Source organism: Mesoplodon bidens (genome assembly GCF_964165515.1).
Source record: "Mesoplodon bidens genome assembly, chromosome: 9".
In the NCBI taxonomy this organism is placed as follows: Eukaryota; Metazoa; Chordata; class Mammalia; order Artiodactyla; family Ziphiidae; genus Mesoplodon; species Mesoplodon bidens.
This window is the reverse complement of record NC_138166.1, coordinates 86,395,959-86,419,892: the sequence shown is the minus strand read 5'-3', so window position 1 is coordinate 86,419,892 and position 23,934 is coordinate 86,395,959. Positions and strand designations below refer to the sequence as shown.

At 50.0% G+C, this 23,934-nt stretch overlaps 1 protein-coding gene across 2 annotated transcripts in view; it reads left to right on the top strand.

Annotated features, from left to right (window-relative positions):
• The window catches only part of PLXNA4 (plexin A4), a 614,743-nt gene that overhangs the window by 504,271 nt on the left and 86,538 nt on the right, over positions 1-23,934 (top strand). For both annotated transcript variants that reach the window (XM_081243430.1, XM_081243431.1), the window contains 5 exons: positions 5,812-5,912; positions 16,027-16,150; positions 16,883-17,036; positions 18,254-18,353; positions 21,208-21,322. In XM_081243430.1, the coding sequence (XP_081099556.1) occupies positions 5,812-5,912; positions 16,027-16,150; positions 16,883-17,036; positions 18,254-18,353; positions 21,208-21,322 (594 nt within the window). The remainder of the gene's footprint in view (positions 1-5,811; positions 5,913-16,026; positions 16,151-16,882; positions 17,037-18,253; positions 18,354-21,207; positions 21,323-23,934) is intronic.

Genomic DNA, 23,934 nt, shown 5'->3' with positions numbered 1-23,934 from the left:
AATGCTAATGGCAACAGGCAGAATGGGACCCTATGGCTAGGGGGAAGCATCTTTCGGAATATCAGGGAAACCAGACGGGCTGGACAGTAGGGGCCAGAACTCAAGGCAACTGCAAAAATTCTTAACACATCCAGGCCCCAGGCCCAGCAGAGAATGGGTTCTGTTGATCAGAGTGAAAGCTTATAAAGGCCAAGGCCATGAGTTGCACTTCTATATGGGTTCCTTTGCTCTGTGGTCAGTCACTCGTTGTCTTCCTGTCCCAGGTCATTGTTTTGTAACTTCATGGTCTCAGTCATGGGGCTGGATAGGTGAGGGAGGAGAGGTGATGATTCTATTGAGCGTACTTCCAAACCAGGCAAAGCTACACTATATTATTTAGGGAAGTTTACCTTGCTGGCAAAAGGATAAAGCAAACCCTTGTGATTCCCAGAAAGGTAATGGAAGGGGAAAGAGACGTGGGATGGAGATGGGCACACAGATGCTCCTGGTCATAATTAAGGATGAGAAATGCTGATGCAGAAGCTGAGCAGTAACAGGAGAATTTGATAAAACCAAGGGCATTTGACCTCACAGGAAATGTGTGCATTCCAAGACCCTCCCCTGTGCCTCTTGGAAGGGGTGGGAGGTGAGGAACATCTCTGGGTAGAACAAGGCTGTGACATTTTTTTTCCAAATCAGGAAATGGAGGTCCAGAGCTTGAGAGTGAGAGATCCACTTACATGACAACACACGATAAGAGACATTCATCCCGAACACTTTTTGTCCATTTGAGATTAAATTGAAAAGAGTAACGATGCCTATCTTTTCACTCAGGGATCTCAGAATATTTCATACACATGAATTTGTTATCGGTCTACCAACAGAAAGCTTCTCCTGCTTGACCCAGGCTGCTGGGAAGGAAATAGGTGTTCTTATGTCTACCCAATAGTTGTTTTATTATTATTATTTCTTTTACTGTGGTAAAATACACATCGCATAGAATTTGCCATCTTGACATTTAAGTAGCATTAAGTGCATTCTCATTGCACGGCACCTGTCTCCACCATCCTTCTCCAGAATGCTTTTCTTCTTCCCAAACTGAAACTCTGGACCCATTAAACACCAACTCTCCATTCCCTTTCCCTCAGCCCCTGGCAACCACTTTCTACTTTCTGTCTCTATGAATTTGACCATTCGAGATCTCATATAAGTGGAATCATGCAATATTTGTCTTTTTGTGACCGGCTTATTTCACGTAGCATAATGTTTTCAAGGTTCATCCATGTGGTAGTTTGGGTCAGAATTTCCCTCCTTTTTAAAGCTGAATAATATTCAATTGTATGTATATCCCACATTTTATGTATCCATTCATCTGTCCATGACACTTGGGTTGCTTCTACCTTTGGGCTATTGTGACTAATATTGCTATGAACATTGGTGTACAAGTTCAAGTCACTGCTTTCCATTCTTTGGGGGTAGGTACCCAGAAGTGGAATGATACCCAGATAGAAAGTAGAAAGGTACCCAGATCATACGGTAAAATTCTAAGTTTAACTTTTTGCGGAACTGCCAAACTGCCCAATAGGTTTTTGCGTAACACCGACAGAATGTGCCAGGAAGACTACCCTACCTGAAGCCCCCCACCCACTCTCCCCCAGCACAGTGTAAGCACACACAGGGGTCCTGAGAGGTGGTGGAGCTCCTGTCTCTAGAAGCAGTGAGGGAGCTATTGCAGCTGCATCAATCAGCACCTCTCCTGGAGTCCAGTGGCCAGGGGACAGACCTCACTTGTTTGTGGTCTCCAAGACCATCCATCACTAGGGTACAGTCATCTCTAGATAGGTCACATTGCTGTCTGATTTGTCCTCCAGGCAGAAGCCCCCACCCCATAACTTTCTTTTTTCATCTCTTCCTGTGGTCGGAATTCCCTCACTCAGCTAATTAGCATGCCTGGCACTGTAGCGTAAGACTTTAATCAGCATTGGGTGCTTTCAGTTAATCGTGTGGCTCTGCATCTGGAGTGGTTTGTGTTCCAGGGTCAGGAGAGGAGCCGGCTTTGCTTGGTGTAAGGCGTGGGTGGAGGATCTAGGTATCTGGGGAGAGAGAATCACAGCGCCAAGGTGGCTCCGAATCCATCTGGCCACCTGTGCAGCTTACCAGCAAGGTGTGGAAGGTAAGCAGAGCCATTTGGGTAAAGAATTGCACCCAGATAAATGATGGGCTGAATCTAATTTTCAAAAGTGATTTAAAGTGTCAGGCAAATTTCTGATGCTTTCCAGAATTACGTGCGGGATGGGGAGTGAGGCAAAGCAATGACGTAGATTGGGAGATTTGGGGTCAGTCTGGGCAAGCGTGGCCGTGCCAGAGAATACTGTCTGATGGTGGGACTTTGGAAATTTCCCTGGGCCTGGTTTTCTTTGGTAAAGTCCTGGAAAGGTGAAGGGGCGGGGGGGGGGGGGGTGGCACCCAGCTTTCAAATGATGGTAAGCCTTCTACATGGACTGTCAGAATCCTGGTGGTTTCCCGGTTTTAGCATCCATGCTTTGAAAAGAATGGAGAAAACCTAGATAAATTTCAGAAGAGTAATAAAAAATGACTGAACATACAGATAGAAAGAGCCTATAAGAAAAGGTGAAAGGAAGTTGGGTAGCATAATAACTTCCCAGGACTTATATCCCTGTCCAGCAGGGATCCACCCTGATGAAAAGCAAAGAAAAGTAGGTTTTTCCAACTGTAGGTGGTAAAAGCCCTGAATAAGTCGAGGAAGTTGGGCCAAGAAGAAGCAGTGAATGGTTTAGGGGCAGACATCCCAGTTCAAGGAGGAAATGATGTGATCAAGGTAATAAAGGAGAAAAGCTCTTCCAGGCGTTAAACTCCTGACCAAGCTCATGAGGGCTCGGAAGAGCAGTTTCGCGTGACGAGGGGGAGAGGTAAAGCAGCAATGCAAGGAAGAATGGGTATTAATGACAAAGATGACAATAATAGTTAACTGTCACTTGCAATGTGCTTGATCATTTACAAGGCCGTTTCAAATCTCTTGGGTCATCTGTGCTTTGGGAAACTCTGTGAATTAAGGGGGATTTTTTTTTATTTTTATTTTTTGCGGTACACGGGCCTCTCACTGTTGTGGCCTCTCCCATTGTGGAGCACAGGCTCCGGACGTGCAGGCTCAGCGGCCATGGCTCACAGGCCCAGCCGCTCCGTGGCATGTGGGATCTTCCCAGACCGGGGCACGAACCCGTGTCCCCTGCATTGGCAGGCGGACTCTCAACCACTGCGCCACCAGGGAAGCCCGAGGGGGATTTTTATCTCCATGTTGAAGATGAGAAAAAATGGGACTCAGAGACAATAGGATCTCATTGCCAGTAAATGGTGAAGTTAGAATTTAAGCCCAGCTCTGCAGGCTCCTACACTGTTTCCAACCAAATGAAAATGACTCTTGTTTAAAATCGAGAGATGAAGGGCTTTACAGTTCCAGGTATTGGCATTATTAAATGCCAGTTGCAAGCTATTTTTAGAATTCTGAATGCAAAGGCTTTGGAGAAGTTCAGGTTTAGCCAGCAGCTGGCTCTCTTTGTGTCGTACACCACAGAACCCCATGGCACGGCCGTCGGAGACAGATTATAGAACATGTCACTGGGAGAAACCAGGGAGGATATTAAGTTCAGACCAAGAAAATGCTTTTGCTTGAACAGCCATGATTTCCTCTTTAAGCCTGTGCAAAATATGGAGTGCTAGACAAGCAGCCGGAACATATGAAAACATTATTATGTACTTATGTTACCAACTTTCATCATCTTTGGCCCCTTTTATTACTTTTTTCAGCTCTAGGCATCAAGTTTTGAAAGATTTTTGCCACTAAACAAACTATTTATTAAGTAATAATATATTTCCTATTTTTAGTATGGGAAATACATCACAGAGTATGCAAACAAACAGAAGATAGCAACAATCCAATTTTCATTAGGCTTTTGGAAATATTGAAAGTAACTGTGGACCTCGTTACCACTCATGAATTCCTAGGTGTCAAGCTACTTTGGGCACCATTATTTATATGCTCACACGACCAGCGTGTCTGTGCCCATTTAAGGGGTAAGGAAGGCAATTAAAGAGGTAACAGGAGGAGGGTCGGTTCCTGACTGTGTGTACAGTCCAGGGTGGGGGCGGTAATTTGCAAGAGTCTGACTGTCAGGACCAATTACAAAAATGGGAAGGTTGTATATAGGCAGAGCCAAGGCATGGCCCAGGCTGATTGCATGAGCAGTAATAAAAGGAAAGATAAAATTCCAAATGTGCAAAAAGACATCTGAGAATGTGGAGAAAGGGCCACCAAGGCCAAGGGCAAAGCCATAGGAACAGGAGCAGGAAGCTAAAAGGTACCTTGGAAGAAGTAAAAATACACAGTGGTCATTAAGATCACTCAATGGGCACTTGAGAAAACAGAAGAGATATATAAAGGGAAGAAGAAAATTAAGGTGGAGAGGAAAAAGGAATCATGTGGGATTTGAAAATAATAATTAATTCTTAATTAATTCCAAAAGAGAGCTTCGAGACTAATTGAGCAGACTCTGGTGCCAGTTTGCGTGTGCACGAGTTACAAGTAGCCCCTGCCAAGTGGTACATAATTTTATGGAGGCAGACCACGAAGCAGCAGGGAAAACATGGCCTCTGCATTTGCTCATGAAGCACGGAGGCTTGGCCAGGTCAGCGTGATTTATACTTCTTCGTGTCTACGGTCTGATGGCAAGAAATTAAAAAGGACAACCACATCAAACTCTCTTAGCTCAAGCTGAAAGATTAGCTAAGAAGTCCTCCATTGAGACAAAAAGGTACCCCAAATGGAAAAGAATGATTACAAAAAAAAAGAAAAACCCAAAACCTTTTGTGAAGAAGAAACTGGCAAAAGTGGAGAAGACAGACAAAGGCTATAGGAAGAAAATTAAAATTCCATTTGATCCTATGTATCGTTATTAAGTACCTCCTATGTCTCGGGCCCTGAGAAATCATGTCAAAAGACATCAGGGCAAAGCTACATTGGAGAACAAAGAAATTCCGAAGATCTTTAGGAGTATGCAGGAAATTGAAGCATTTGGGCTAAACAGAAATGTCATGTGGAACATTTTACATTAACAAGCTGCTGGTGAAAGCTAAGATAAAGTTTTGTGGTTGGAGAGGAAGCCTCTAGTCATGAAAAGAGTGTGGGTAGGAAGAGAAATAGCAACAGCTGCTCTTTGAAAGCACCAGCGTGAACAACTTTATGAGCCAGTTGGCCAACATTATGAGAAAGAGAGAGTGAGCAAGTGTCATCTACAAAGCGAGTGGATTACACCTTGTTAACGAGAGAGAGAGAAAAGGGTCTTGGACTTGGGTTCAGTGCTCTCTGGAACCACAGAAAGGATGAAACCTGAAGGAGAAGTTCTGGGCAGGGGCAAAACACTTTAAGGCAAAAGAGAAACAAGAACGGAGAAAGAAGAAGCATTTGAGTTCATTACATTGATAAGAGATAAATATGTGATGAATGGCATGTCTGTAGAGATATTTGGGGGTTTGGGTGGTGGGAAAATTTTAATGTACATGTTATAAATATCTCTGATAACAATGTGCTATGAATCCTGTGGAGTCTATTCCCAGAAAATAGCAGTTGGTTGTCTCCCCGCGATGCTTACAGGCCACCTGCTCAAATAGGATCCCTTTCGGATCTGGGGCTCTAGGCCCCTTCCTGCTTCTACACGGTTTTGGATGATACACCTGATAGGATGGCCTGACTTCTTGATGAACTACTGGGTGTTCTGCAAAATCTTGACCCCCGTCTCCTGTGTGGTCTTGTCCTAGCTCACCAGAGTCCCTGTGGAGTCCTGCGGTCAGTATCGGAGCTGCGGCGAGTGCCTGGGCTCAGGCGATCCCCACTGTGGCTGGTGTGTGCTCCACAACACGTGAGTACAGCTGGGCAGCTTCCTCCTGCCTCCCCCTCCCCTCCCCCGGTAATTCTCTCCCTCCTTGTCTCCTTCTCTATCACCACCCTCCTACTGTTCGACCTCTCCCTTCTCTCCCTCTCTTTTCTTACTCTTCCTTCTGTGTATCCTTTGTAAATCTATGTATCCTTTGTAAATGTATCCTTTGTAAATCTTATCTCCCTTCTTTTGTTTATCTTGTCTTTACCTTCTTTGGTTTATCTTTTGTAAATCTTATCTCCCTTCTTTTGTTTATCTTGTCTTTACCTTCTTTTGTTTATCTTTTGTAAATCTTATCTCCCTTCTTTTGTTCTGACTTCACTTTCAATTGTCAACTTCCCATAAAAATGTATGGAAATGTCAGCATGGGAATGATGAAGGGTCAGGATATGGGAATCACCCTGGATCATTACACACTGGAGGTCTGGAGGGAGATCTCTGGACATTTCTGGTTGCAATTTGACTGTAGACTGTAGACTGACATTCCAGGGCTAAACAGCAGGAAAACGGCATTGGACTCCTTTCTTTTTTTTTTTAATTTTTGTTTTAATATGTATTTATTTATCTGGACAGTAGGGTCTTAGTTGTGGCCCATGGGATCCTGACCAGGGATCAAGCCCGGGGCCCCTGCATTGGGAGCACAGAGTCTTAGCCACTGGACCACCAGGGAAATCCCTGGACTCTTTTCTCCAGGCTCACATGGGCCACTAAATCACGTGTGTGATGTCTACTGTCCAGTTAGTGATTTAACAGCCACTTAGCAGACTTCAGTATCCCCCCAGAATCTTCTGGTATTTGAGGGGTAAGTTCAAGTGTGTAGTACCTAAGGACCCTCCTCTGCAGTCCTAACACTCGTCTGGCTGTTAGAGCACCCTGGGCCCAGGGTCACTAGACCAATGTTTGAAACCCTGGTCCAAGTGTTGGCCAATCCCCCCATGTGGCTCTTCCTTGCTGGCTCCATTTTACTCTCTAGAAGTGGGAAGAAGGCAATGGTATACAGTGGAGACAAATGGTAGTCTGATAAATGAACTGAGGGGTGGAAGTAGGGTACAGACAACCCCCCAGACGTGAGGGGAGAACAGAAAGCCTTTCTTAGGGGAGCCGAAGACCCTTGGCATCGCTGACTGGAGAAGCCAACAGTCGTTGGGCCCCACCCACTCTGTGGAGTTTGGTCCCAACCAAGCTATGGCTGCGGGAACCCCAGGCTTCTAGTTAACACTTGCAACTTGACACGCTGTGAGTTGGACACAACTATTATAAACTACAAAGAGGGACTTAAGTTTTCTTACGAAGAGCCTGAACTGTACGTGACCAATGGCATTTACCAGTCATTCCTGCCTCACTCCACCCCAGGAGTGCCTCTGAAAGTTAGACGTGCCTCTTAAATTCTAACACAACCTCTCCAAGGCCCCAGGATGGGCACCCTCCCCTCTCTAGGTGACAGTCTCAGGCGTCATGAGACCTAGAGTTCACTAAGGGAAGGTTTGAAATCCCTCGGATATGCTGTGATGGGAAAAAACGGAGACCCATCAACCTACGCTGAAAAACACGTAACTTAGAGATGACTAGAAACTGGGTACAGGAGTGCACCCAAAGCTTTGTATCGTAACAGAGAGCAGTGGCGCCTAAGACTGGCCGCCATACAAGAGGATGCAAGAGATTGCATTCAGAATCCAGATCAGCTCTGATCAACCCAGAAGAGTTGCCCACATGATACTTTGCAAGGCAGAGGGGAAGTCGTTTTCTTGGTCCCACACAGTGAGCCCTCTCAGAAAGGGACTGTGCTCCAGATCCATCGCTTCCTTGGGGGCCTTAGGCCAGCTGGCTTTCAGCTTGGCTAAGGATGGCGCAGCTGCTCCTGGCGTGAGGCTCTCACACCTGGCATCATTTAAGGGCCATCAGAAAAGCTGTCCCCCCTCTGACACTCTATGCCTGTGGGACCCAAAGGCTGGTCTCTGTGTCAGCTTTGATCCAGCCCGGTGATGTCGGCCAGCCCCACACAGCACTGAGCCCTGTGAAGAGCAGGGGCCCCGAGGCTCTGAGACGGCGGCAGGGGCACTGTGGGTACACCCACCTCCCCTCCCCAGAGCTGAGCTAAACAAGAATGACAGGAGGAGGTACCAGAGGCTACTTCCTGCGTGGCCTCAGTTTCCCCTCAGTAACATAATACCTGCCTCCTGTCAAGCAGCAGAAAACAGGGGTGGACTGGGGTCAAGGTGAAGTGTGGACAGTTCATAAAGGAAGCCATCAGCCTGCACTGGGAAGCCAGTCTCTCTACTCTCAGCATGGCCTAAAGAAAACAGTCATGGACATGAACTCTGGGCATCTGCCACCAAGTCCAAATTCCATATTCCCCAGCTGTGCAGCCACCTGAGCCAGCACCCCAGCTCCAAGGTCCTCTGCCAGCTCAAGGTGTGGTTCTCTGTGACCTTGAGCCTCCTGGTTGTGGGATGGGCCTGGCGCTGGGGGCTGTGCTGACGTAAAGCCCAACTCCCCCAGGAGGATTCAGCTCACGAGCGCCCTAGGCCAAGGCTGCCCGCCCACCATGGCACTCTGTACATCCATCCTTCCTCCTTCCCTGCCTCCCGGAGTTAATGGCCAGGAGAACCCCCTGGCCCACGTGGCCAGGTGAAGAAGAGTAGATGCCTGGATCTGCTAAGATGCTTGTAATCAGGATATAATGTTTAATTTATATAGAGGGAGATAAACTGATGCTCAGTGTACAGTTTCAAAAGTTTTGATAAATGTAAAACCCAGGTAATCCACACCCCCATCAAGATATACAATATTTCTTCATCCAGAAAGTAGTCTCATGCCCCTTTCTAATTCTTCCCAGTGGGCCTTTCTTTCCTTTTTTGCTGAAATTCAAGGCAAAGCCAGACATTGCTTCTCCTAAATGTCCAGTTTGCACCCCTTTTCATTTGAAATAGATGCCAACAGGACTTTCATGGCTGAGATTGATGCATGAGGATGTGGGCCAAGCAGGAGGGAAGGGAGCACGCTGGGGCAGGCAGAGGCTGTGTGGGAAGGATGAGGATGACCAGAGAGCCTGCAGATGCTCCCCCTGGGGCACCTGAGTTTACTAGGAAGGGAGGGAGGTGAAAAGTGCAGGGGATTTCATCGCTTTGGAGGAGCACCATGCCTACACACACACCCTGTGCCAGGCACTGTGCTAGGCTCAGGGCATACAAGGGGCCTGCATTAGACCTTCTGCCCAGAAGCAAGTTCTTGGGAACCAGGCCTCTGGTCCAGGGATGGGGTCAGGGTTGCAGTCTGTGCTAGAATCAGCACGTTTGTCAGGTCCACGCCGCGGACAAGACCCTGTGCTAAGTGCTACAGGGCCCAGCCAGCCTGCCCCCAGGAAAACTGTGCAAAAGAGCATCAGGAAGAGGGTTGCTTGTAGTGTCAAGATACATCCATTTTCTGTCACTTTTGCCAACTTTTCCCATGGTTGTAAGAAGTGAGAGGGTGGGGAATTTTGTGGGAAGAGAATGACAGCAGAAGCTCTGTGTGTGTGTGTGTGTGTGTGTGTGTGAGTGTGAGTGGCAGAGAACAGAAACAGAGACAGAGGAACAGGAGGACAGAGAGAGCGTGCACGCAGCTCAAGATGGGGCCCCAACCAGTAGGTGGCTCAGGTGGCTGAAAGGGCTGTTTGTACCTGCAAGGGCACAGGTGGGTTGCAGACTGAACTGGCTTAAGAAATGCTCGTGTAATTGAAACCCTCCCTCCTGTTACTCACCCTCAGTTGTCCTGAGCACAGGCTTGCCAACCCAGTAGCACAGAGGGTCACCCCTGTTACCCTCTCTTTCAGCCCCGGGCCCCAGCCCACAGGCTTGCTGGCTTCTGATGGTAATGACAGCTTCAACAGAGTGTTTATTTGTCCATCACCTTGAGCCTTTGTTTGCAGGGCCTCCACCCCATTGGGCCTGAGCCTATTCTGACTTGGGTGAAAGAAAGGAAAGGCTGCAGTGCACCCACAGCCCTGAAGCCCAGCTTTCACCTGTCCTGGGCCTGGAAAATCCCTCCAACCCCCAGGTCCCCAGCCCCCCTCTCCCTCTTACCCTCCCGTGCCCAGGCCAAGAAGCCCATCAGTCTCAGCAGGTAACGGGATCCCCCACAGACCTAGTCCCATCGATCGGCCCAGACGGTACCTTTCTTCAGCAGGGTCATCAGCGTCGCTCCTGGGAGGCTCATGTAACTCAGGACATTGACAGGCGAAAGATAAGATCAGCTTTTAGAAAGTCCTTCCCTCCCCCCTGGGACCCCTCCTCTTTGCAGATTTCTTCTCTTGGAAGGATGCCCTCCCTGGGTGGCTTGGCATGGGTCACTGTTCAGGACTCACTTTGTATAGTTTCTGCCAAGATGGAGAGAAGGAAAGGAGAGGAGAGGAAAGGAAAGGGAAAATGCTGCTACCTAGGCAGAAGGGATGGGTTAAAACTCAGAACCTGTCTGTGGACAGACCCAGTCTGGGCTCCGTTTCCTGCCGTAAAATGGCAGTGAAGAGCCATCTTACAGCAACGCCTTGAAGATTAAGGGAGGGATGTACAGGCAGCTCCCTGGGGGACTAGCTCTGACTTCAGTGGCTCTGTAAGCAGAGGCTATGGGTCAGACCCAGGACCTCCTCCGTGGTCCCTGTCCTGTTGCTGTCCTCCCCGGGACTGGAGGGCTGTGATGGGGTGGCTGGGGAGAAACCCACCGCTGGGAAGCCTTCCTTCCCGGACAGTCTTCAGCAACCATGGGTGTGGCTGTCCAACGGCCACCTGGGAAAGGGCAGAGAGAGCAGTTTGTTCCACAGTCACCCTAAATGTCCCCTTAATCAAGTCCAGACTGATTCCAAAATGCCAGTCCTTTTGTGCTGCTTCTTAGCATATCCCATAGCCTGGTTTGTTTATTTTTATTTTTTAACCTGTATCCAAGGGCTACTGAATATTCACCCGCCAAGTCAATGACCTCTCCTTGGGCTCTTTGCAGGATGTCTACACAATCGTGAGGAATTGTTCAGATCCACTTCTGCCCAGCAAACTCTTTGCAGTCTACACTGTGGCCTTCCCTGACTCTTTGCGAAAAATTTATCAGCCTCTGGTCCAGAGGAAAGAGTCCCAGACGAGATCCTAGTGTATTTGAATTTTTCTCATCCCAGCTCAATAGATACAGAACCAATCCACAGGGGATTGGTTCCAGGACCCACAGCGGGTACCAAAATCCATGAATGTCACATCCCCTAGTTGGCCCTCTGTATCTGTGGTTCCACATCCTAGAGTCACGGTACTGAAAGGCCTCACCTGGTCCGTGCCCTTCATATAAGAAACCCCTTACACACCATCTGCCTAGAAGGCTTCCCTTTACTATCCACTCTGCCTTCCTCCAAGCTGTGCATGCCACCTGCCCATTTCTGGGGGCATTCCTAAAGAGGGCAAGGGTAACGATGTCAGGAAACCCAGTCTCTTCCCTCGTCAGCGTTCCCAGATGTGGAGACAGTGATCAAAGAGCCCCTGTGATCTCCAGCTTGAATAAGGTTCCTCTTACCTTTTCTGTAAAGGGCATTTGGGGGACCCTACCCCATTTGTTTCCAACCTCCTCATGTTCTAAACACAGTTTCCCCAAATATTGCACTTCAAGCACAGGCCATGACCAACGTGAAGTCTTAAGGATGGGGGATCACCTACAGGGAGAAGCAAGGAGCCAGTTCTGATACCCGAGACTGGTAGACCCACACTACCTGGAGGGCCTGGGGAGACGGACCAGCGGTGGTTTCCCCCGCCTCCACTCTGGTTTGGAGGCTCGCCCAGGCCAGACTCACAGAGAGCCCCACTTCCAAATGGAAATTTGCTTGCCCAGCCAGCAGCGCTGGGAGTTAATATTTCCATCACTGTATTTAGGAATTAATTTCTAGAGAACTTAATCACCACCTCTTTCCCTCTCTCTCACCCCCTTCCTTTCTCCATTCCTCTCCGTTCTAATTTTCCACTTGGCTGGGAATTCTCCAGCAGTGAAAGTTCAGGCTTAGGGAAGGCGGTGGTAGCTGCTTCTTTAGAGAAGATAATCTCATTGGAACCACTGACTTGAATAATAACCCCTCCAGGGGCCAGGGCCTTTGTCCCCAAGGGCTTTTAGCACCTCTGAACTGGAGCTGGAGGACCAACTGCAGAGAAAGTGGAGGGAAAACGTGAGGGGAGAAGAGCCTAGAGGGGCCAGACTCCAGTTCTGGGGCCCGGGCTGTGTTCCTGCAGCCTGCTTCCTGCTGGCCACCTGCAGGTCTGCGTTTCCTGGGAGTGTCAGTGACGCTGGCAGGGATGACTGTCTGGAAACTCAAAGCCAAATAGCATGCACTGTTTGAGTCCTGCCTGGAAAATGATGAAGCAGGGTCTTCCACCATGTCCAAGGTGTCCCCACAGTGGATTGCAAGGACGTGCTTTTGGAAGTACCTGGAGCTCCTTTGAAGGAAACATCTAAGCCCCCCGACCCAGGGGTCATGAATTAACCCTTTGCACGTTCCCTAGCTCTTGCCTGGCCTAATGGAAAATCACAGTCCCAGAAGAGCAGGAGGCCATTACCCTGACAGACCCTTTAAGAACTCAGAAGGAATCCATTCTTCCCCTACATTTTCCTATCACTTCGAAGGTCAATTGTCTGTGCTTTTGAACATTTGCAGCTTCCCCCCTCATGGGCCCTGAGGGATAGTAGAAATGTCAAAACATCCCTGACACTGACCTTAAACTTGACTTTCCACGAAGAGAGCTGAGTTCTCAATACCCTTTGACAGCTAGGAAGAAAGCAGAGCTACGGCCCAGACTACTCTTTTCCTCTTTGCTCCATCCTGCCATCTGGGGCTCCCCCTCCGTCATTAAGAGGAAAAGTGCTGCAGCCGTTGCCGTCTTTTCATCTTTGATTTGCCCCGTGGTCCAGTCTGGGAGGAGATCTGTGCTTATGCATCAGCTGCAGTTTGGAGGGCTTGGATGGGAAAGCAGAGGAGGGATGGGGTAATACTAGGTTTTACTGAGGGCTTATTATGTATGAGCTATGCTCTGTTCTAAATGCTTTACTTGCATCATCTTTTAACCCTCATGATAATAACCCTTTTAGGTAGGTACTATTTTGTCCCCATTTTATAGATGAGAAAACTGAGGCAGCAAGAGGTTAAGTAATTTGCCCAAGATTACACAGTTAGATGGGATGTTTAAAATTGTAAGCCACGGGTGGCTTCCCTGGTAAGACCTACATCTGCAGGAGATGATACCTGTTTAGTTGTGGGTTCTCGGGAGCCATGGAAAGATGCAGCCTCATGAACTCTGGGAGCAGCAAAACATGCAGATAGACCTTGTCTTGAGATCCCTCAACCAAGTTCCTTTGTACCTCCTGCAAGAGAGAAGGAGTTGCCTCTTTTCTATCTGGACTCTCTTTGGTAACTTCAGGTGATGTTTGGGCTGAAAGCAGCTTCGTTTTTCCTCTCTGCATAATTTAATCAAAGACATTTTTCAGATCTACTGATTGCTCTTGGAAATAGGAACTTCAAAGTTGGGGAGTCAGTGAATAACTGAAGTCTGTACCAGCTCTCTGGGTCTGCTGTTAATGGGAGTAATAACACTATTAATGGTGATGTCAGTGCAGACACCCTGGAAAAGTCCATAACATTAGCTTAATGGCTGGAGGCAATGAAGTCCTCGCAGAGGAGCTAGCCTGGTAAATTAACTTCCCAGACTTTCAGGCAGATGCCCTTGTTGGCATGGGTCTGCTAGAACAGCCTGGGGGGTGCCTTGGAGACAGTCACACTCCCATCTGACCTTTCAGCCTTGGGATGAGATTCCTACACGGGTCCTGGAGAATTCACAAGTCTCAGTAATACTCAAAGTGTTTCCAGTGGCAGGCAAAAACAGCGATTAGCATAGAGACGAAGATTGAGAGGACATTTTAAAATTGCCCTCAGCACAGAAGGGGACATCAGGATGGCAAGGAAAATGTGTTTAGTCTAGAAGCTTCAGGGAGGTAGAGTACAGTGGGTGAGAAGGGAGGCTCCAGAGTTCATCTGTGTTCATACAGGCTCCCTCTGATTAGCTGATGACCTTGAACAAGTGACTAACTGCTCTCTGTAGTTTCCTGATCTACAAGGTGGGGTTTAAAATGGTTACCTACCTCCCATCATCGCTGGGAGACTTCAGTGACATAAACTGTAAGCCCCTTATCACGGTGCCCAAGAAGAGCTCCATGACTAGTAGCCGTGATTATTTTATTCAGAATTGTGTTTTACTTCTGCATTACACATCCACTTTACTCCAAGGTCATCCTTTCTGTCCATATCTCCCCTTTCTTCCTTTAGTCCACGCCTTCAGTGATTTCTCAGCTAAATTCTCCTCTCAGACCCTCCACTATTAGGCTGCCCTTCCCACCGAGGCCAAGATGCAGTCTCATGAACTCTGGGAGCAGCAAACCATGCAGATAGACCTTGTCTTGAGATCCCTCAACCAAGTTCCTTTGTACCCACTGCAAGAGAGAAGGAGTTGCCTCTTTTCTACCTGGACTCTATTGGTAACTCCAGGTGATGTGGATGACATACTTCCTTCCCCGTGGCTGGGAGGAGAGGCCTCCGCAGGTTTCCTCAGTGCCTGAGAGTCACCCCGAGAGCAGCTCAGGGTATCCAGGTGCCTGTCTCCCCTCACCTTTTACCCTACCCCTCACCCGTCTGCTTCTTGAGACAGATGTTCCCTTCCATATCCCTGGCTGTTCCCTTCCCTACTCAGCTCCTTGCCTGGAGCTCCCTCCTCTCCTGCAACAGCCCCTGACATCCTCCCTTCTCGGCAGAGTCTCTCCTCTTTAACCAAAAGAGATCAGCACTCAGGAGGGATTTCCCTGCAATCCCATCTTACCTCAACATGTCCCTCTGAGGACCCTGCTTTCCCTCACCGCCACCCCACAGCAGAATCAGTAGCCCAGAGGTTCCAAATCATGGCCACTCAGCGCAGCTCCGTGTTCACCAGGCTTCTCCAGCTTGGATTAAATACTGTTCCCTGAAAGTCAAATACCTCTGAGCAGTCAACTCCCACCGGAAGGCAGGGCAAGCCCTGGCCCTGGCTGAGAGCTTAAGTGCCTTCCCCTATGTGTGATGAATGCATTTGGGTGACCACCCTGACTTTTACGTGCGTCTTTCACAAGCCCCCATCAGTTACGACCAGAAGATCCCAGGTCACCTGGATGTGATCCACTGGTGACAAGGCACACTTTGAACAATAATAGGACACGGACACTAGGCAATAATAGCGAACCTTCTATAGCAGTGATGCTGGGCCATGGAGCTGGGATTCGGATCCAATGCAGCCTGGCTCCAGAGCGAGCTCTGAACTTCTACACTCGGCAACTTTGATCCCTCCTCCCCTCCCTCCTGCCCACCTACGTTTACGTTCGTCTGCTGGGCAGGAGATATGCAGGGGATTCCAAAGCAAGTCAGGCATAGTTTCTTCTTTTGAGAAGTTCACACTTGGTAGGAGAGGGCTGTGCTTAGCCTTATAATTGTCATATAGTCTAAGAAGTTCTAGATGGTGGGAAACACCAAAGTGCTCTTAACTTTGCCCGGGGTGGGAGTGGGTTGGTGGGAAGAGGGACCCACGGCAGATGCATTATAGTTGAACATGTCTAGAGAGACAGGTAGAAGTTGGAATGGGGAAACGTGGCGAGAGGGCAGTGTAGACAGAGGAGCTGTGTGCGCAAAGCCGAGGAAATCGGAAAGAGGATATACATGGAGAGAACAGTCTCGGTTTGTGAAGGGTGGGGGTGGGGGGCTGAGGCTGAGTGGGGAGGGGGAATAGACAGGACTTCCAGCTCTTTCTGTGAATGAGGAGGCCCTGAGGGTACTCTGGGGTGACTCTCAGGGTTGACTCTCAGGGTTTCACATGTGACAACCAGTGATTGGAATTACCTTCTTCTTCCAATTTGGGCTTGATGGGGGAGGACCAGGCTGGAGGAAGGAAACTAGAAGGTTAGTCCTGGGCATGCTCAGTTCGGACATGTCCTAGGAGCTGCTGGCGATGCCTGACCTCCGCGCCGGCCCCTCGCTGGACCAGCGGTCTCCTCCTGAGTCCCTGATCAGTCGCTCTGTCCTTCCCAGGTGCACCCGGAAGGAACGCTGTGAGCGGTCCAGAGAGCCCCGCAGGTTTGCCTCTGAGATGAAGCAGTGCGTCCGACTGACCGTCCATCCCAGCAATATCTCCGTCTCTCAGTACAATGTCCTGGTAAGGCCGTGGGACCGGGATCCAGGGATGTCAGAAGAGCCCTCCCCCCGCCCAAAAGGGCCTCAGCCCAACACCCCTCAGGAGGGCTGGGCCTAGCTGGCCAGCAAGGCGGCTCCAGAGCAGGGCAGGGGTGTTAAAGAATGTGTCCCCGGGGATGGAAGATGGGGACATTTGTAGGAATATCGGGGAAGAGGCTTTATGCGCAAGGGGTAGAAAGACAGGGAAAACTGACACCAAAAATGACTGGAAGAGTGACCAAGAGAGGGACAGTGTTGGGAGCACTATCCTTGTCTCTGAGATGGGGGAGATGTATGTGCAGAGGGAGAAAAGGGGGCGATGGCACCCACGTTCTTGCTGGGCACCTTGTGGTTGGTGTTGCCATCTTCCAAAGTTGGGGGTAACGGAGGGGAGCCTGACCAGCAGTTCCCTGGGGCCTCAGTCCTGCCCGGGGCCTCTCTCCACCTACAAATCCCCTACGCGTTCTGTTTCCTGGGGCCACATCCATTCAGACGCTTGTTTCTTTTGCCTCTGTCTCCTACTGTCCCTCCACCTTCTCCATCCTCTGCTGTCGTACATGGGGTCTCTTCTTCTGTATGTCAATATTGCCTCATGCTTGTCTTGCTTCTCTTTCTCTCTGATCTCTCTTGCTCTCCCTCTTTCTTCCTTTATTCCATACCTTCTTTTCCCCATTTCTCTCTCCTCCTCTCTCTCCCCCTGCCTGGCTGTTCACAGCTGGTCCTGGAGACGTACAATGTCCCAGAGCTGTCAGCTGGTGTCAACTGCACCTTCGAGGACCTCTCAGAGATGGATGGGCTGGTGGTAGGCAATCAGATCCAGTGCTACTCCCCAGCAGCCAAGGAGGTGCCCCGGATCATCACGGAGAACGGTGAGTGGTCCCCAGAGGCACAGCAGGGTGGCAAGTCCTTCCTCCTGCCGCCTGGATGATGAGAACTCAGGACACACACGCGGGATCGAGGGAGCGCACAGGAGGGGAGGGTCAGAGGACGCGGCGTGCGTTGGTAGGGATGTCACAGGAAGAGGGGGATGGAGTGTCCCTCCGCTGCCTTTGGAACTGAAAGCAGGTGAGCATCCAGGAGTCAACCTCGCCCTGGGTGAGGAGTGGTGCCAAGAGGGCAGGAGAGGGAAAGGCCAGCACAGTGGCAGAGTGTGCCGGTCAAGTTCAGAGGTCATGCTGGAGCATGAGAGGGCTGGCATGGAGGGGCACGGGAGGAGGGGTGGGGTGCAGGGGTCATCTGGTTCCTTCCCTCCTGCCTGCACTGCTGGGTCTCTGACCCTGAACCATTGCCCCCCCACCACTCCCGCCCCGCCTCCCCGGAGCTTCCTGTTGCTGGCCGGCTGCCACGAGAAGGGCAGGGTGGAGAGGCCCAGTGCTGAGAGGGACAGGCCGGCCTGGGCATCCTGCTTCCATGTTGGCCCTCCCATTTGGGCTTGTCACATTTGTTCCGAGCTGATTGATTAATGAACTTCTCAGGGAAGGCACAGAACAAGGGGCCTGAGGTCAGGGCTGTGAATTAACCGTGGGCCCCAGCTCCTCCCTGGTGCCAGCTGAGGATTCCAGGGATGTCTGCCCGAAGGGAGCCCACCAGAGGAGGGGGTGTCAGCACAGGGTCTTTCCTTACAGAGATGGGGAACGGGCTCGTGAGTGCTCACACACCCACGTGTAAAACCTCTGGCATAATTTGTGACAGCATTGCCAAGAGTCTATGTGTTTCTCCTGGAAGCTAATCAATGTGTGTATTTGTAATTCTGTGAGGGCTGCATGGACATCATGTATGTGAATGCACATTTGAATACCTGTCCGTGTGTGTGTGTGTGTAGACAGGAAAGGACCTGGTGAGCAAATGAGAGGTGGGTGCCGGGAATACAGTGTGGAAGGGGAAGTAGACCAGAATCATCCTCTGCAGCTGTTCTCGGGGTTGTTCTGGGACCGGGCCCGACTGAATCCGAATCCGGTTAGAGCTGAGCACACCCCCTGGAGAGTGGGCTCCCCTTTGCCAGGGTGCATTACTCTCAGTGGGACCCGACACGGGGCAGTGGCCGTCCCCCACCCCACCTCCACCTCATGGCTGGCTCCGCCCACAGGGGACCACCATGTCGTCCAGCTGCAGCTCAAGTCGAAGGAGACAGGCATGACCTTTGCCAGCACCACCTTTGTCTTCTACAACTGCAGCGTCCACAATTCGTAAGTGCTCCTCCAGCCTCACTCAGCTCCCTGTTTCTGGGGTCAAAGTTCATCCAAAGATAGAAGACCCTACCACTTTCCCAAGGACTTACCATCTAGAGGCCCTGTAAGGCGACTCCTTCACCCCCAGAAGGAGAGGGACTCCCTCCTCTGGCACCCACAGGGTTAATGGGAAGAGGCTAGAATGGGCAGAGTGATAACCTGTGGGCTGGGGACCTCCAAGTCCCCAGCCCTTACATCTTCTCTGGCGTAAGTCTGCTAACGTGATTCACTTTCCACCATCTGTTGAGGAGGGGGGTGCTTATTACCTGAAGAACAGAGCGGCCAGCACCCCAGGTGAGAAGAGGGGTCTGGGGAGGGAGAGAAGGCCCCATGTGTGTCCAGGCAGTGGTCCAATAAGTCACCTGAACGAACGCTCAGCTCTGCACAGTCCCCTGCAGGCTGGGTCAGGACTCAGCCTGGCAATGGTCAGAGGCAGGCTTTGGCCTAAGGTGGGGTTCTAGCTCTGGCTCTGGCTCCAGCTCTGGCTCTGTTTGACTGAAGCCTCCACTTTTTCCCAGGGGAAGCCACGGACGATGGAGGCTTGGGCTCTGGAGTCAGACCAGCTAGGAAAAGTAACCCTTCTGTGCCCCAGTATCCTCTGTAAATGAGGAAATAGTAGTCCTCCTCCTGGGGCGTCACCCAAGTATTTAACAGCTGACATGGCAAGGGCACAGTCCCATCAGCTGGGACATCGCTGGTTGCTGCCCCTGCTCATCAGCCCTGCTCAGCCCACAGGATGGCTGCGAGGGCTAGAAGAGCTATTACAAGGAGAGCGGTTAGAGCCATGTCTGGCCGACTGTTCAGGCACTGTACATTTTACTGTTACTATATTATTATTTCCTCTCCAAAATGATGGGCCTGGATAATATTGAGAAGGTACAAACCTGTTTTTCACCATAGAAACCTTTCTTCAACCAAAATTAGGTGTGAAAGCCCAATATACAAAATAGATGGAAGCAGGAGATGGTTGAGGGTCATGGGGACCTGGAACCCCTCTGTCTAGGAACCCCATACGTCTCACACAGTCTCCAGAGGAGCTCCACGGAACCCCCAGGGTTCCATAGAGCACAGTTTGAAAGCCATAGAACCTGATCTCAAAAAGCTTTGCTTGCTTTAATATAATGTCCTGTTTTCTTCTCCATATAGGACAAGCTAGTTAACATAACCATAGATATTTGGGGCTCTAGGTTATGACAGCTGTGAGTCCAGAGCTTGGCTCTCTTTGGCACTCCAGTAAGAGGCAGTCAGTCCTCCCAGCCAAACGGCTTCGACATTGGAATTCTCTTCCTGCTTCTTCCCACAGAGCTTGCCATGTCTTTACCACTTGGTGACCTAATCCCTCACTCCCCTTTTGCCCCTCTAAGAAAGTAGAATAGGTGGATGAAATCATGTTTGAAGTTGCCATTTAGTCCATAAAATGATTTTAAGCATCCTATATGCAAGACAAGGAGGATCAAAAATTAATAAGATGCAAAGACTCAATCTCTACCCCCCAAGAATTATGGCCAAGTGGACCAGTGGATGAACAGAACAATGAATAAGTAAAATATAATACAACAATACTGTTCCAGAGGCAGAAACAAAAGGATGAATAGGATGAGGGCCCCAGTGAGACCAACTCTCCGTTGGTCAAAGAAGGAGGAGGAGATGATGAGGTAGAGGAAATGGTACTCCAGGTAGAAGGACAGCATGGGGAGAGCATGGCCTGTTCTTGACTGAAGCACCAGACACATGTGGGGACAGTGGATCTAGACACCACAGAGGCCTTGGCCTGCATGGCAAGGCATTTGGGTTCGACCCTTTGGAACCCTGTTGGGTTTTAAACAGGAAGTAGCTTTTATAAAGTTGCCTGTGTTTCCTGGGAATGGTGAGTAGAGGTAGGGTTGCTGACTCTGCCCATCACACTGAGGGGGTAGCCTCAGGACCTTCCTCTGCAAAGGTGTGTCCATGTGGGTCCTTGTCAGCAGAGACCCTGGAGTCAATTTGAACTAAAAGTCAATTTCACTGTTAGTCCTAACTCTTATGGGTTCTCTGGATGAGCCCCTCTACTGCAGACTTCATTGTTTCCCAATTCAGCAAAAGAGGGCGCCATCCTATAAAAATGGAGGGTGGGGGCTTCCCTGGTGGCACAGTGGTTGAGAGTCCGCCTGTCGATGCAGGGGACAAGGGTTCGTGCCCCGGTCTGGGAAGATCCCACATGCCGCGGAGCAACTGGGTCCGTGAGCCAGGTCCACTGAGCCTGCGCGTCCGGAGCCTGTGCTCCGCAACGGGAGAGGCACACATACTGAAAAAAAAAAAAAAAAAAAAAAAAAAAAAAAAAAAAAAATGGAGGGTGGTTGATGAGGCTCTTGGGGGATCGGGGTTGTCAGCTACCTGAGTGAGGGCGGAGGCCAGAGACTCTTGGCTTCCTGAGGACTTGGAGAGAAAAGGGGTGGATTTTTTTTTTTTTTTTTTTTTTTTTTTTTTTGGTACGCGGGCCTCTCACTGTTGTGGCCTCTCGCATTGCGGAGCACAGGCTCCAGACGCGCAGCTCAGCGGCCATGGCTCACGGGCCCAGCCGCTCCACGGCATGTGGGATCTTCCCGGACCGGGGCACGAACCCGTGTCCCCTGCATCGGCAGGCGGACTCTCAACCACTGCGCCACCAGGGAAGCCCAAGGGGTGGATTTTTACAAGATCTACTCTTCCTGAGTGTTTGAAGGTGGTTTCTCCTACTATGAAAACATGTTTTGCTAGGCCCTAGAGTCTTAGGCTTTCTGCTTTTGGTTCATGCAGGTTCTGTGACGTGTGCCTCTTCCTCCTCTGTGCCCAGGTGCCTGTCCTGCGTGGAGAGCCCATACCGCTGCCACTGGTGTAAATACCGGCATGTCTGCACCCATGACCCCAAGACTTGCTCCTTCCAGGAAGGCCGGGTGAGGCTGCCTGAGGTAGGTCCCGCAGCCAGAGCCATGAGGGCTGCTTGCTGTGAGCGTGGGACACGCAGGTAGGTCTTCCCTTAAGAAGAGAAAACAAAGGCAGGACCACCCCCTTGCTCCCCAACCCCAACTCTTAAGGGACCGCTTCACGAAAGCAGTAAACAAGCAAAGCTCTGAGCTCTGGGTCAGTCCTGGAGGTTCAGTTACCAGACAGAGGTGCATTCCAGGTCATTCCATCCAGCAGGACCCTCTACATACCAAGTGAGTTCCAGAACAATCCCAGAGAGGTGTGTGTGTGTGTGTGTGTGTGTGTGTGTGTGTGTGTGTGTGTGTGTCCGTGTGTGTCCTAGAAATAATTGTAAGTACACAGCAGGACTGTGTACAGCCTGCTCAGCGGCCCCTCAGAGCACTGTCCACAGAGCAGAGCTGAGATCAAAGAAGTCAAGTTGAGTAAAAGGGAGAGAAAGATAAGAATGAGAGGGTGGTCACTACCTGAGGGTGGTTTTCAAAGTGTGGTCCCCAAATCAGCAGCATCAGCATCCTCATCACCTGGGTCCTGGTCAGAGATGCGAAAATCTCCCTCTCCATCCTCTCCACCAGCTGGATGACCCCTCGGGGCTGTGGTCAGCAGTGTGCGATTCTGCTGCACAGTCCAGTCTGCAAATCACTTGACACAGAGTCAGGCTCCGTGGCTAAGACACTGTTTCTGTTCCCTCCTGATCTTTAGTCTTATCCTTGAAAACTCTTCATCACCATAATAGAAATACTCTCTGCGTATGTTGTTTCCTCTCTGAGATTGTAAGTTTGTGGGCAAAGACCTCAAGGATAATGGGTGTAAACACATTTTGGAAAAGTCTGCTGTTGTTCAAACATTATGGTGCTTGTGTGACTCCAACCATTGGGCCGGTGGTTCTGAACAGTGGTTTAGAATGCTGTTGCTGAGAATAGGAAGATAGAGAGGTGATATATCTATATCTATATCTATATATCTGTATCTGTATCGTGTTGGTTAGACCCCACTGAATGCAAAGACAGGGCACTCTCTCGGCCAACGCTGGACTCAGGCTCCAACATCTCTCCTACCCCCAAGTCTTGGGTGTACCTTGCAGCCCCCTTCACACAGCCACACAGGTGCCATGACCATGTGGCAAAGCCATAGCTGTGAGAACAGGGAACTGTCCAGGTGCAGAAAGCATAAGGGCTGTTTGGGGGACTGGATGAGGCGTGGTGAGAACAGAGAGGCCCACCCCCAGACTCCTACCCGGCTAGGAACCCTAACTTAGGCCAAACCCTTGATGGCAGGAGGGAAGCTGTCTTGTCTCTGAAAGGCAGGAGCAAAGGACACCCCACCACCAGCATCTGCTGCGTTGAGCTCTCCTCCCCCAGGAAAAATGACTGAAGTGTGTCTGGCGATGACAGATGTCCAGCCCCGGATCCCACTTTCCCAAGCTCTGGTGGCTGAGCAGGAGTTCTCGGGGTAGAGAATGGGCGGAGCAATCCTTTGTAGAGGGAAAGGCAAGGAATGGTGAGGCTGTCAAGGGGAAAGAATGCTCCCAATTGGGTGGGTGGGCAGACAAGAGGGGCAAAAAAGACAGAAAAAGCAGAAATTTGAAAACCTCCTTCAAGGTAATTAAATGATTAGGAGCCTTTGAAATCCACCAGATAGCTCAGTTGTGTCTGCTTTCCTTTTATTCTTGGGCCTCTCCACACAGGAAATCCCTGCTAGATACACCAGCCTGGAAAGCTGGAGAGAGCCTGAGAACCTCTTTCTCTCTGCTCCCATCAAGTCACTTGTAGGTTTCAGACCAGAACAAGAAGAGGCTATGGAAGTCTCTAGACACAGGCCCTCTGCCTCTGCGATGGGGTCTGTCTGTGGCTGGGAACGGCTGCTCTGAATTCGTAATCTGAAAAAGAGACCCAGACCTAGATTATCCCTTCATAGGGAAAGGGAGAAAAGGAGTTATGTCTTGGCTTTAAGTAGGAATGTGAATCTAATTTTTATGTGTCAATTCTCTGCTGCTTTTTTTTTTTAACTAAGACAAAGTGGAGCTAAAGCTAATAGGACAGACAGGGGTCTGACAGCAAAGGGGCACACCTTGGCATGAAGACCCTGATGAAAGGCTGTACATTCTTGGGACTTCCCTGGTGGTCCAGCAGTTGAGACTTTGCGCCCCCAGTGCATGGGGCCTGGGTTCAGTCCCTGGTTGGGGAGCTAGATCCTGCATGCGTGCTGCAACGAAGAGCCCCCATGCGCAACTAAAAGATCCCGCATGCCCTAACTAAGACCTGGCACAGCCAAACAAATAAATAAATAAAATATTTTTTTAAAAAGAAATTTAAAAGAAGGCTATCCATTCCCCTCAATCCTGGGCCTTTGTCTTGGGGTGCAGGGTCACAAGCAGAAGAAGGGCTGGTTGACCCACCCAACCAGGGGCTAAGAGCCCAGGAAGCACCTCTTCTTATGTTGTTCAGAAACCTACAAGTAACTTGATGGCAGTGGAGACAAAGAGGTTTTCAGGCTCTCTCCAGGTTTCCAGTCTGGTGTATCTGGCAGGGATTTCATGTGTGGAGAGGCCCGAGAATAAAATGAAAACAGAGACAACTGAGCTCTCTGGTGGATTTCA